Raw genomic sequence first — 15,284 nt, 5'->3', positions numbered from 1 at the left:
GCCATTTTGTTAAAAAAAAAAAAAAAAATCAACACACTGTATTCTGTATAAATGCAGTGAACAGCCTGCTAAGCAGATCAAGACCAAAAGCAGATTATACCAAATGTTCAGGGAATAAGACAGGATATTCTGTCTTCTACACACTTAATTATTTTAATTTTTAGAACACAACCCACTGCAGATGTGACAAAAATGAATGTACACTGAAAAAGCACAGAAATTGATGTATATATTCTCAACTACTCCACAGCACATGGCTTCTCAAAGACAGTACGCTGAGCTGTGTGACAAAAGCCACTGCATGATTCTGATGCGATGTCAGCTACTGTCATAAACTTGTATTAACAGGAAAACTAATACAAATTTTGCCTTCCTTTACAGCACATGAAGAATACTAAAATTATACTGCTTTCGTGCTCTGGTGAATGTTAGTCTGAGTGCTCTAAACAGTTTAATTTCATTCAAATAAAATCAAAAGCAAAGCTTCACTTCTGATGCAACTTGCAAAGTTGCACACCTAGTAAGGACATTGTTTCCTAGACATTTTCTCCTGCTGGTGAGTGAATGGCACAGAATTAGGCTTTTATCCTACAATTCTTAATCAACAAACATAATTGCTGAAGGGATCCTAACTGAAGGATGCCTACTAGAACCAGAATAGCTTACTTCTTACACATAATCAGGTCTTAAGACTATTAACAAGCACCAACTATCGGATAGAACAATTAACTGCAAAAGGTGGCTGTGCAATATGTATTGGTCACTGGTGTACACATATGTGCCTTAGCAGTTAGCTTGGAACAGGAAAGTGACTGTGAAGGAAACCTCACATTTTATGCTTTGGTTTATGAAAAACTCCTAGTGATTACATTATTCTTCTGAATGGAACTGTACAAAGAAAAGAAAACAAACAAAAAAATGCAAAAAACCCAAACAAACAACAACAACAAAAAAAACCACCACCAACAAAAAAACAACCAAAATATATCCAGAAACATATAATGGAAAATAAGGGAATCTCTGTCCATAGGACCTGACTAGAACTTGTCCAAAGTAGAACCTTCAAGTGCTTGGATTCTCATCACCCACTGTTGCCTTAATAGACCCACTGCTATTCCACTATAACACCTGCTAATACAGATATAGCCACTGAACTATTTGTGATACATTTCCTTCATGTTCAGAAGGGCAATATTATTAAGCATCATAAGACAAAACATTACTACTTAAATATATTTACCAAAAAAAGTCTCACCTGTGCTTGCTCTGGAGTTTCGCCTGCAAAGTAAAAGATGTAATGCTCTTCACTAAAGTGCTGAACTACTATCTGAAAACAGTTTGGCCTTAAAAACAAACAAACAAATAAACAAACACATTAATTAATTACTAAACTTTGTAGCATTAACTGTCATCTTCACTTGTTATCTGTGCCAAAACAAAGCTTACACTGAATTAGTAACTTTACATTGTAATGCACTTAATTGTCTTCGAGAAGCATCAAACATTGCATCAATTTGTGTTTGTGTATCTGTAGATCATCACATATGGCAAGAGGAAGAAGTTCAACTAGACAATCTTTTAGGTCCTTCAAAACTCCAGTTTGCTTTGAATGCGTTATGTCACTTCTAGAAAACTAAACTTCAGCACAGATTTTGTTTCAGAATACTAAGAACCTTTTAGAATGGTCTGTACTTAACAGGCATATAGGCTGACTTATAGCCAAAACAAAAAAACTGCATTACCAGATAGCTAGAGACTTGTCAGTAAGAACCATTCCTAGACACTTTAAAAGCAGCAAGGCTCAACATTAAATCCCAACTAATTAATCATACATTAATGATTTGTTATTTCAGAATCTCAGGAAACAGTACTAACATAGGCAATTCCCTATCTTAGTGTGTCTCACAGCACTTGCAGTCACAAAAAAAGTTTACTGGATCACACAAAAATCATGAATATCATATGCGTCACAAACCTCTACAACCTGAAGTGTAATAATACTGTCTTTGCCATTTTGCATACCTCTACTGATTAGTCAAAAAGTTAAACAAAAATATTTTGCTTTGCCAAATTACAAGCTGTTTGAAGTGCATGCTACCCCACTTTTCACACTGCACTCAAGGAAATGTGGCACTCTCCAAAGCAGTGATGCATGAAGGATCCTACTTGATTTGCAAAGGAGTTTCAAGTCTTCATTTGCTCCATCCAATTCACTGCCTGGAGAAATGCTGAGAGGACACTTTGTGGCCATGCCACAAAAGGAGTGGAGGAAAGCTAGAAGAAGCCAGGTCTGGAGCTAATTAAACCACTGCCACCAAAGAATCATGCAGAGTTATTGACTTCACTGTACTTCTGAGAAAAGGGCAAACCTCAGCTGCAATTCCTCACTAACAGCTTCCTAAGTTAGTGCAACCCTCCATCTCCTCCTACTCGCTCCTAGTGGCACTTACTGTCCAGCGACACTTTAACCCACAAAAGCTGTTTACTTGTAGTCACTGCTAACCAAAGTATTCTTTATTTACTAAATACACCAAAGCTTCCTGTCTATCTGCCAGTTTGCATAAGGCATATTCCAGGACTCTATTTATCACACTTCTGATACTCTTTTTATCTAGGCTCATCATTACTTATTTTAACAGAGTTTTTCAAAATTATTAAAATGATTAAAAAACATGCAAAGCCCCAACATATCTAACAAAAGCACAAGTCTCTGCAGCTTCAGAAATGCCACCAATTTCCAGAATTTGTCTTTAAGGATTTTTTTACAAAAACAAACAGATGTTGACTATGTATCATTTTAAAATAAATACTAAGATCCATAAGAAAACCAGAATTTCTAACTAGAATTTCTAACTTCCTCTTTATGATTTACAATACAGGATGTTGGAGGGGTTTTTATAATAACTGATGAACAAATATGTAAACTCTTCTTAATCACCAGTGATGTAAGAAAGTCTCTTGATTCTCAGCTTCCTCACTGCAAATCATATCCCTTGCAGCTGGCATACAGGGAACAGAATTTGATGTGAAAATTATCTCTCAACCTAGTAATCATTGTAGCAAAACATCATAGCAAAAATGGTAGCAAAAACAATTTCTGAGGATGCTGACATATAAATTAGTCTGCTACTAAGTTGGTCCAATTAACAGAAGTAGCTGTTCTTAGAGAAGCATTTGCAGACTCTGTGTAACCAAGTTCGCTTTCAAATCCCTATCAAAAGAACGTTAGCAACTGACAAAATTCTTAGTTAAAAGGGATTTAAACTCTCAGCTCAATCTCCTATGTCTGTAAAATGCAACATGGAACAATTAATGTATTCAACATTAAAAAAATCCATTGAATCATCATGACATCTTATTTCACAGCAAAATTTCAATACTAATTTCTAAAATTTATGAATAGAGGTTGTTGTTACGTACAGTATCTAGCAATCAAGCCGCTACGGCTAAACAAGTTACTGTTCATCAGCCACAACTGTCTACATGTGCTGTTGTAATCCACACCAAGTGTAGACTCTCAGCATGAATCAGGAACCACAGTGTAGAGCCAGGGCTGCTTGGTCACTAGCCCATGTCTTGTCCCTGCCTCAAACTAGGAGTCAGCTCTTCTGATACACACAGAAGCATTGCAAGCCAGTGTCCTACCTGCCAAACAAACTGTCATGTACTCCGTAGATGGAACACACACTAAGGTCTATTAGTCCTTTGGGTTTTGTGGCTCGTTTTTCACTTTCAAAATAAATAAGCTGGGCATCATTTCCCTCTAATATAAAGTACAAGTTTTTCCACCTTTTTCCTTTACCTGTAAGAAGAGCCAAGCAGAAAGTTACAGCATTTTTTAAAAGAAACAGTAAATTTTGCAAATGAAGGAAATGAAAGAGGGCAGTAAAGCTTTTGTCTAAGTGCAAACAGAATAACAGTGTACAAGTAATCACACTTAAGTTTAAATATCAATATACACACTCAGTTTTATGCAACTTGTGGGTAAAATTAGATCTTCCTCAGAAAGAGTTAAAAATAATTCTACAGATGCTTTCACTAATTTCAACAGCATTATGCAATGCAGATGAGCTGCTTGGACAGTGAGTTTCTCTCAGTGTCAAGACTATATCCAAACAGTTTGCAACTAACAGAAATATAACTTAAATTACAAATCAGAATGTACATGTAAAAGTTACTCCTAAACTTTGACTAATATTTAATAGAATGCATTACAGTATCTTAAAAGAGTACAGTCAAAGAAGAGAAACAGGAATCTGTTATTATGCAAAACTTAAATTAAAATTGTGCCCTAAACACAGACATAAAAGAATTTTTCTAGTTCCACTTGTTTCAGAGAAAATGTTCTCTAAGCTAAAGTGGATTATGAACCTTCTGAATATATAAGTTAATGAATGCATAAGTCACAAGATCATTTAGGAAAAAAAACCAAAACTTTCAGCCCTAATTTTAGATTTTGATCCTTGTAAAGTGACCATGAATCTCAATAAACGAATACTAGCTCTGTTTTGAAAAGATAAATCAGTATCAACTTACAACACTGTCCCCTTGATGCAAGACTGATTCTATTCAATTTGCTCCACAAACAGCTATGTACTAAGCACTGCAGTTTTCAAATGTATAGCAGCTCATCATCTATTAGCTAAAGCTTTTCAATTCAACTCACAAAGGAAAAGCCAACAAGATGGCTTCCTTGCTGAGGAGTCACCTGAGCACAGTCTACACCTTCCTCAAGAAACAGGTGCTAATCTCTCTCTGGTGGTCAGCAAGAGGATACAAGGAAATAGAATGAAGGTGCATCATAGGAAGTTCAGGTTAGGAAAAGGCTCTTCTCTGAAACTGCCTTATTTTAGAAAAAAATCACAGTAGTAAACACAACTCACTTTTTTTCAGAAGATAACCTTTTTTGACAATATTTTTATAAAAAGCATCCTTTGTTTTCCGACGAATTGTATTATAGATTTCTTTTCCATCCAGCGTGTCATTAAGCACTTGTTCTTGATGCTGGGCAACAGAGAAGAAAAACTTATTTTAAGGTCAGAAATAGCCATTAAAAAAATTACATACTATGAAGCTCAACTAGGATCACAGAATCATAGATTAGCCAGGGCTGGAAGCGACCTCAAGGGTCATCTAGTTCCAACCACTCTGCCATGGGCACTAGATCAGATTGCTCAGAGCCGCATCCAGCCTGGCCTTAAATACATCCAGGGATGGGGCTTCTACCACCTCGCTGGGCAGCCTGTTCCACTGTCTCGTCACCCTCATCATAAAGAGCTTCTTCCTGACATTCAATCTGAATCTACCTGCTCCTAGTTTTACTCCATTCCCCCTAGTCCTATCACTGCCTGACACCCTAAAAAGTCCCTACCCAGCTTTCCTGTAGTCCCCCTTCAGATACTGAAAAGCCTTCAGTCTCCTTGGAGCCTTCTCTTCTCCAGACTGAACAGCTCCAACTCTCACAGTCTGTCTCTACAGGACAGGTGCTCCAGCCCTCTGATCATCCTTGTGGCCTTTCTCTGGATATGTTCCAGCATGTCCATATCACTCTTGCAACAGGTGCTCCAGGTGGGGTCTCATCAGAGTCGAGAGAATCACCTCCCTCGACCTGCTGACCATGCTTCTTTTGATGCAGCCCAGGACACAGTTGGCTCTCTAGGCTGCAAGTGCACACTCGTGGCTCACGTTGAGCTTCTTGTCCACCAGCACTCCCAAGTCCCTTTCCTCAGGGCTGCTCTGCAGGCAGACACTGCCCAGCCTGCATTTGTGCTTGGGATTGCCCTGAACCAGATGCAGGACCTTGCACTTGGTCTTATTGAACCTGATGAGGTTGGCTTGTGCCCACCTCTCCACGCAGTTGAGGTCCCTCTGGATGTATCCCTTCCCTCCAGCATGTCAGCTGCATCACACAGCTTGGTGTTACTGACAAACTGACTAAGAGTGCACTCTATGACATTGTCCATGTCACTGTAATGAATGCTACCAACCCACTACTATTTCACTCTCATGCATTTTAGTAAAACAAGATCATCTGTCATACAATGCCCTTTCTAGAAATGTAATATAACCATTTCCATATTTCCAGAATTATAATAGAAGAAAAAAAAAATCAATACAGAACAATTTCTACAGAGCAGCATTGTGGTTTTTGATATCAAATAAGTAGTTCCTTTCACTGTTAAATTCATGCAAGTCTCTAAAGAATTATCTAATTCATAAATTTCTTCTACCAAAGCTTTTGAGGATAAACTCAAGCAGCAATAATGGTGTAGCTCACCATTAAAACCAACTTGCTTAATGTTGACCAGTCCCTCATTAATCTCATTAGAACTAGGATGTCTTAACTGAGTAGAACTCAAGAGAAAAGAAAGCAAAAAGAGAAAACATAAAAAAGATAAATTCACACAGACAACTATAGCATCTGGAAATGGGAGTAACAAATGAGAATGGGCAAAAGACAAGCCAAATTTGGCCTTACCAAGTAAGCTGATTATCAAAAGTTCTTCAGCCATAAGAAAACATGAAAAGCAAGACTGTGAAGTACTGGGAAAGGCACTGAGATGAAAAGCAATAAAAGCACTGGCTCATACTAAATATGTTACTTTTCTTCCTGTCCATGTATCTACAAGAATAATGATTCTGAACAACATAACAAAAGCAAAATGAAAAACACTCTTGTAATAATACTAAGAGGAATTATTGGACTTAAAATGGGAGAAATATCCAGATGCTTATAAGCTCAAGATAATATCCATAACTACAAAAAGGAACAGGACACAAAACAGCAGACCTAGTGACAAATATTTGGAAGAAAATTTTATGTTAGACATAGAAAGTCCCTCAGACTGAACCTAACAGTATGTAAGACTTGATTTTTTTCTTCCCCTCAAAAGCACAGAGCACAGTCGTATGTGGAAGGTGATAATGCAAAGATGAAAATAAATATTTTTAAACAAAGAAAGTTGTAAACATATCTCAATAGGTTAAAAGAATATGTAGTAGTCTCACATGGAAAAATATTTATTAGAGAGAAGATATTTAACACAGGAACTCTGAGTACCTACGCAAAAAGCTAAAATGAAGACAATTACTGTTATGATTCAAGAGAAAAATGAGGAAAGTTACTAGAGAAGCTTTTCAAGGCGTTGTCTTGTTTGGCTTTTATCCCAGCCACATTATCAAGTGCAAGCTATCTGCAGCAAACTACTGAGAAGCACTGATGACAACACAATTAGCAGCACAGGAAACATCAGATTAACAAGGTGTAAATTTACTAGTACAACATGAAAGTTACACCTGTTGATACTTACCACTAGAAAACAGAAAATGAAAAACTTAAATATCTGAGGATTAGCTATGACATAACATGGCTATGACAACGTGCTGGGCATGGCAGGAGTTAACTTTTGCCACAGCAGTCCCAGTAGCACTGAGTTTTGGCGTTTTGGCTTCTGCTGTTCAGTGCTTGCACACCCTCAGGACCTTCTGCATCCCACACTCTGCCCCTGCTCTCAGCAAGGTGGTTGGGGTGGCAAGATGCTGAGAGCAGATGTAGCTGGGACAGCTGACAAGAAGTTAATAGAGGAATATTCTTTGACAGGTTAACATCATGATCAGCAATAAAACTGAGAAGGTAGTAGTGGTGGCACGATGGTGCACTCCTGGGTCACCACTGCTCAGAGACCAGCTGGGCATCAGTTTGCTTGTGGGAAATGGTGAGTAAATGCCTTTGTATCCATCACCCTTTCCTTTGCTTAGAGATATATTTTTCTCAACCCAGGATTTATTTTATCTTTGTCTCCATTCCACAGGAGAGGGGAGTGAGCGAAGACAGGTGACAGTCCTTAGCTTCTCACCAGGATCAACCCACCAAAGGATAGAAAAATAGGAGTCATTAAGTATTTTCCAGAGAAAAAAAAGAATTACCCACGAAATAGTACTTTAAGCTGTTCTCGTGCAGCACACTGAAAAAAGGCAAGCTTGCACCAAAATTGGTAAGAACATGAAAAAGGGACAGGATCATCTTTGGTACACTTAGCTTAGCGAGCTAACTGAGGGAAATGGTGTCATGTTGATATGACAGATCTCTAAGGGGTATGACTTGAGTATAGTTCAGAGAGGAAATTAAATTTCTGACCACTGAAATAGGAAAGTGTGGGAACACAGAGGAAATAAAATAAACATGTATACTTCATAACTAGCTATGAGCTCATGAAAAGCTACATGACATGGAGATACCTTATGAAGAGCTTTTACTATTGGGCAAGAGCACTCCAGAACAAGTCCTGCAATTCCAGCCTTGAAATCATCCCTGAAGCTTTTCTGTGCATACATGTTTCCTCTGGCAGAAGAACAACTTCAGATACAGGGCAGCCAAGTTGCTCCTAAGATGGGACTAAGCCACAGCATGGTTGAGCAAGGGACTAGAACTAGGTGGATACAGCAGAGGATGAACACCGCAGAGGACAGACAATGCTTACCATTTTTGATGGTGACTACAAGCCAACCTTTAGCAAGTGAATGCATTTGAGGATAAAACAAGAGATATACAAGCTGAAAATATTAAAATTGGAGGTGATGCTGTTTAATTACCATTGTTTTCTGTAATTCTGTTCAGAAACTGATTCATTGATAATTAGGCCTGTGCCTTCAACAACAAAAGCTCAAAGACAAAATCTTACCTGCATTGGAACAGGATCTTTAAGGTAATATCCTTCAACAATCTGTTCTTTTCTATAGTGCTCAATGATGTCAGCAATACTGTTCCAGAAAGAAAAAGTGAGGATTCAGATGTTAAACAGGTTATTCAAACATTAAACAGGTGTTTTCTCTGAGAATTTGCTTTTCCACAGAACCACAGAAAACTTTCTCACAAAATTAATAAAATCAGTGTTAAATATCATAATTTCATTTGCAGCAATGAGAATTTACTACTATACTGAAGTCAAAGAAATCTCACATAACTGTACTCAGAATGTATTAAATTTAAACTCTGCAAAATGTTTTAATTAGTTGCTTAAAATGCCAGATAAGGACAATGGTTTTCCACATTCAAGTAGCACATGTGCATTACCAGCTCTCCAAGAAGGCTGAAAATTGCTATTACATCTGCAATAAACTTCAATCCTAGATTAACTAAAGAAGGTAAATGAGAGACACCACAAGTGCAGAGCAATTTCTTCCTAGGAGGAAAGGAATAGAAAAGGTTTGTAGAACAGCTGATGCTAGAAAATGGCTGAGCTATCATGTTAAATATTCAATTGGTAGCACTCCTCTACAGGTAAGCATTCATTCTAACCACCAGGTTCGAATAGTAGTTGTGTTTGGAAGGTTCAAGAGAGAAGTTGAGATACAAGCTGAAACTCAAGTTGCTTTAGCTTTAGCAGCTACTTAAATTTACACAGTAATAAAGAACTTCAGTATGAACATTGATCAAAATTAATCATTCATACGCAAAATATCAACCTAAATGAATAATAATTAAATAGAACACAAAATTGGTGAGAAGATAATTTGTGCCTACTTAACTGCATGTGCAAAGATAATCAACAAGGCACACAGCAATGAAATCTATTACAACTGGAATGAGTTATGTGCAACACAGGAAGAATATCTGATGAGGTAAAACTTATCTCAAAAACTTATACATTAAGCAAGACACCTTTGTTTCCTTTTATCTCTCTCATTCTGAAGCACTGAGTTGGCACACAACTGATAAAATAATCTTCCCACAAGTATTTCTGGTTCTCAGTTACACAGAACTACATCAATTTGTGTTTTTAGTATTACTGAAATCAAGTAATTAATTTCAGCTTCTACTGAGATGCAATCTGCATACGCCGTTTGCTGCATAGAAAGTTAAACCTTAACACATTACAGAAAGACTCAGATGTTATATTTTGCTTGTTGAATAGGCACTGCCAATAAAAAGCAAAACAGCATTACATATTTTTTCTCATTAACAAAATAAAAAATACCTGGACTGCCAATGTCTCCCTTTCCTCTGTTAAAAATGGCAGCAGGAGTTCTTCAGTATAAGGAGCAGGTGCTTAAATTCTTCCAATTTCATAAAATGGAAGAACTCCTTTGGGAGTTAGAATACTACTCCTACTCAATAGACTAGGACTTTATACCATGATGGAGACACTAAAGAGTTTGCTTTGCAGTCCTCTCGTTGCACAAATGAACTTGATTTAGATGGCCACTTATATAGTGTCAGTGCCTGAACAAACTGAACAGTGAGAACACAAAGATACGAGGTATCTCCAGACAAGTACACTAGAGAACGTGAATCTCCAAGTCATCAGAGTTATCAAACATGTAAAAACGTCAAGCATGAAATCAGACTGACCACAAAACTTATCTAGAGGACAGAAAAATGAATCATAGATCTTTTCAATGTCTGACAACCACAAAAATCTTATTTATATAACATGCATCAAGGAAAGTATAAATAAACATGGATTTTTTTTAAAACAAATTGTTAAACTTGGCTTGATATACAGAAATAAGTGGTGTCTCAACATAGCATTACAGTTACTTCAGTAATTTTAGAATGCATAGGTTCCCCAGAACTTGGCTAACTTGGATGGTTTTGAAGTCACCACGATGAGCAGAACTTTTTTATTTTAGCACTTAAAGAGTGATTTGAGAGTTACTCAAACAGGGGACAGTTCACGTAATGATGACTCTAGGATGCAGAACTAAGCAACAATACTTTATAAACTGTTAACCTATATAGGCAAAGACTTAAAATCTAGCCCACACATTGGTCAGCCCATCACAATAGAGATTAATCTACCATCTGAAATAAAATTACCTCCCAGTCATCTAGTTTTTCTAATTTTATCATCTCTCAAATTCAAGGTAGTTTGTTCACTTTATAAACTATTGGGACACTGTTTCTTATCTCCCTCTTTGATATAAAAGCACCAGAAATTAAGAATTATGCTTTACTTTACAGTCTAGGTTTTTGCTGCTGTCTTTTGAATGCTACCTGTTCTGTAGGTTGAATTTCTGCAAGGCAGTAGATACAGAGAAGAAAAGGACCAAAATGGCTTGGTATACTTTTCCTACAAAATCAGAATTGAAACAGTAAAAGTGTTCTCACATTGAAAACACTGTGAAACACATCTGAAAGTTCCTCACAGAATAACTGAGCACAGCAGGCATTTCTGAGACAGTTACTGCAGCCATTGCTCAGTCACATCTTGAGCATCTCAGAGGAAGGAGGTACCACATTTTTCTGGGTAACTTGTTCCAGTGCTCAATCACACTCACAGTAAAATCCATAGACCAGTGACTGCTTATCTTTGTACTGAGATGTACAAGATCTGCCTCGGATGGCATTAAATTTCTTCACAGCAGCAGTGCTGATTTTAGGTGTAATGGAAACGCTGACATACCAGTGCACACTGGTGTTTTGACTGTTGCTGAGCCACCACTTGCAGTGCTGAGGCTTTTCCTGAACTCTGCTCCATTCTGCCCACCCCACAAACCGGACAGAGAATGTCAGGGAGGCAGACACAGCAGGACAAGTAGCCTGAACCAGCCAAAGGGATATTCCCTGCCAAATAATGCCATGATTAGCAACAAAAGCTCCAGTAAAGGAGGAAGAAGAGTGGGATGTTGAATGCCTATTAAGGGCTGGCACCAGCCAGCAGCTAAACACCACAAAGTGCTTTCCCTCAGGATAGACGAGAAAACAGTAAATGTGACAGAACCTTACAAAAAGAGTTTACTATGTAGAGGAGGAAGGACACCAGTGATGCAAAATGCACTCACTCACCACTTCTCACAAGGCAGCTCATGCTCAGACAGTCTGAGCAATACCCACTGAGGAAGACAAAATATCCTCTCCATTTTTTTATTGCTGAGCATACCTCTTTGGTCAGTTTGGTCCTCTGGAAATCACAGGAAGCCTCAACAGTGTGCAAGCAATGCTCAGCAAGAGCCAAAACACTGGTGTTATCAACATGGTTTGGGACGCAAGTCGGAATCATGGTATCATACTGGCTGTTGTAAAGAAAACTAACTGTCCCCAACCCCCAGCCAGACTCAGTACAGCCAGCAAAGCTTTATCAGCTTTTCCATAAAAATGTGAAAATATCATTAATGGAATAATTTCCTATCTATGGTACAAACAGACTCACAGAAGTTGAAATGTTCTAGTCAAGTCTATTTTTAGATAAGCCACAAAGACAGAGATATCTGTACCAAGAAGTACTTAAAAATAGTTTCACGATCTTGCACAAATACATGCTTTATATCTCTCTATTCTGGATTCAGTGCCTTGTTTTCTTTTTTAACCAATTTTTGATTGTTACATGCAAAGAAAAAACAAAAAAAACTATGCTGCCACCCCCAAGCACCCAAAACCCCCATGTAATTATTCACATATTTGAGAATTCTCTTTTAGTTCCCATTAAACGAACTAATAAGGGAATTACAAAGCCCACAAAGTTTTTTTCTGTTTCATAGAATCATAGAATCAACCAGGTTGGAAGAGCTCTCCAAGGTCATCCAGTCCAACCTAGCACCCAGCCCTATTCAGTCAACTAGACCATGGCACTAAGTGCCTCATCCAGGCTTTTCTTGAACACCTCCAGGGATGGCGACTCCACCACCTCCCTGGGCAGCCCATCCCAATGCCAATCACTCTCTCTGGGAAGGACTTCCTCCTAACATCTAGCCTAGACTTCCCCAGCACAACTTGAGACTGTGTCCTCTTGTTCTCTTGCTGGTTGCTTGGCAGAAGAGACCAACACCCACCTGGCTACAACCTCCCTTCAGGTAGCTGTAGACAGCAAAGAGGTCACCGCTGAGCCTACTCTCCTCCAGGCTAAACAACCCCAGCTCCCTCACCCTCTCCTCATAGAGTTTGTGTTCCAGGCCCCTCACCAGCCCTGTTGCCCTTCTCTGGACACATTCCAGCACCTCAACATCTCTCTTGAATCGAGGGGCACAGAACTGGGCACAGTACTCAAGGTGTGGCCTGACCAGTGCTGAGTACAGGGGAAGAATAACCTCCCTTGTCCTACTGGCCACACTGTTCCTGATGCAGGCCAGGATGTCATTGGATCAGTCTTGCAATTCTCTGTGAATTGTTATATTAATCATTAGTTTTATCAGACTAAGTGCATTATATGTGCATTAGTAATTGAAAGGTGTTCACATTTTTATGCATTTAGTCTTTAAACTTCAGATCAAATTTTTTAATTGGAAGGCATCACACAACCTACTCTGACACTGGCATCAAGTATCAAAATTAGAGCTGCTAAAGTGCATGAAAAACAGAAATTAATACTAAAAAAAAAAAAAAAAAAAATCACTTTTGGGCATCTTTCCAAATGCTCAGCTTCCTTGTTTCGATTTTTTGGCAATTCATAAATAAAGTTCCCACAATGAATATCCATTGTTATGTATCATTATAGATACATTAACATGCAACAAAGCTGTACTCAAATCATCTGATTTTAACTCAATTGTGCACACAATTCATCAGCTCATCTTTTATGAAGAAATATGTTCTCCAGAGATGACATTCCCTGCTTGGTTTAGGGAAGAATGCAGAGAGGCCTACTATCCCAAAACGACTGGTTAAAACTACTGTAAGCTGTCTGCATTTGATATGGAGAAACATACAATTGCTGTGTTTATGATCAAAAGCCTTACAATAGAAAGGCGTATTTAAGTCAGATCCAATTCCCCAAAATTAACTGCAAATTTAAATATGCCTTTGCAGGAGGTAAAGGTAATTACATGACTGAAAACTTGGTAGTTTGGGCAGTACAATTATGACTACAAAGTGTATAAAATACTGATATATATTAACAGCTTGCTACGAATTTAACCAATGCCTTATGAAAAAAGAAATTGTCAAAGGAACAAGAAGTCCTCCCATGCAAAATAACCACTCATAAGAAAAAACATAGGAACATCTAGGTAGGGGAACAGTTTAATAATGCAGGAAGTAAATGGTAAGAGTGCCTCACCACCACATCCGCCATGAAAAATTATCAGCCAGGCTATTATATGTGGGCTTATCACTTATGAACATGAAATCACAGAAACTGCTTCAGAACAGAAGTATTTATAACTAACTAATCAGTTAAAGACAGATGAAAACACTTTCTTGCAACCAGTCTATTAATTTCTGCTACTACTATTAAAACAGAATCCTCATCAGAAGTTTTATATTTCTTGTGAACTAGATCATTTATTCCATCCTTCAATCTAAAACATGTAAGGGATTAAGTGCAATGCTTATGACACATCTTTTCAAAATTTGAAGTAAGAAGTTTAATGAATTCCTGCTCTTTATTTATTGCTTTATACAGTAAATCTTAGATTAGAGAATTCGAGCAGTTAACATCTTCATTTTGCAGCCTTATTATCTTGCATTTTGTGTAACTTTACTCCTGACTTTTCAGGAGGTTTAGAAATGTGCAGCACATACTAAGTTGGACTGAATGGGAGCCTAGGAGTATAGCTGTTAATTCTTTAAAATCCATACCAGAAATAAATCCTTTTGTAGCTAGCAAAATCTCTTTTCCCACTAAGGCAGACCTCAGTAAACTAGATACCAAAATATTTTTAAAAACAATTAATTTAAAAGCATTTTGTCATAACTAGTGCTACTTTATAGTTTTGTTTTCTTCCACCACAGAACCTTTTTTGAGATAAATATAATTTAGATACATGCCTCAAGTGAATCCAGTATTGTGTTGGTGATCTAAAACAATAACTTCCTGAAAGTAGGATCTTTTTGAAGGCCTAGTATTTAATGCTGCAAAACCATCTGAGACTAGTAAGAGTTTCACTAATTTGCTAGTTAGACAGCACCTATGGTGGAGGCCTCTAATCTATCATCTTCCTAATAAGCCATTTAAGTAGAGAATGGGCAAATAAAATTTACCGTTATGAAAGGCTGACACTGCTACCAGCTTGGTTTTCAATGAGGCTGTGTTTGGAGAACAGACTGATTAATGCAAAAGGTACTCGGGTAGAAGTGTAGAACATGCATAGGTTCATAAAGGTCCAATTGTTTAGCCTCATGCGATCCTCCATTTGAAGACATGAAAAAGCCCATTGAACTTCTAAGTTGGGAGACCTCGACATTTTCTCAGACACACTAGCTGCTAGATCTCTATGCATTCAGAAGCTAAACTGGGAGAAATTCTATTGGGATGAAGAATGCCCTCGTTCAAGGTAGGCAAGTCTGGAAAGTTGCTGCAGGTAACAGCCTCTCGTAAAAGAAGGAGTTTTCACTACTGAGAAGTCTT

General features: G+C 37.9%; 1 protein-coding gene across 1 annotated transcript in view; it reads right to left on the bottom strand.

The window, feature by feature from the left end:
* The window catches only part of RASA1 (RAS p21 protein activator 1), a 76,537-nt gene that overhangs the window by 26,462 nt on the left and 34,791 nt on the right, over window positions 1–15,284 (bottom strand). The window contains exons 9-12 of the mRNA XM_064140805.1: window positions 8,682–8,760; window positions 4,884–5,004; window positions 3,646–3,802; window positions 1,256–1,343 (exon numbers count right to left, since the gene is read on the bottom strand). Of these exons, the coding sequence (XP_063996875.1) occupies window positions 1,256–1,343; window positions 3,646–3,802; window positions 4,884–5,004; window positions 8,682–8,760 (445 nt within the window). The remainder of the gene's footprint in view (window positions 1–1,255; window positions 1,344–3,645; window positions 3,803–4,883; window positions 5,005–8,681; window positions 8,761–15,284) is intronic.

This window comes from Pogoniulus pusillus, chromosome Z (genome assembly GCF_015220805.1).
Source record: "Pogoniulus pusillus isolate bPogPus1 chromosome Z, bPogPus1.pri, whole genome shotgun sequence".
Taxonomy (NCBI): domain Eukaryota; kingdom Metazoa; phylum Chordata; class Aves; order Piciformes; family Lybiidae; genus Pogoniulus; species Pogoniulus pusillus.
Note: the sequence above shows the minus strand (reverse complement) of the source record. Positions and strands in the feature narration are given on the sequence as shown.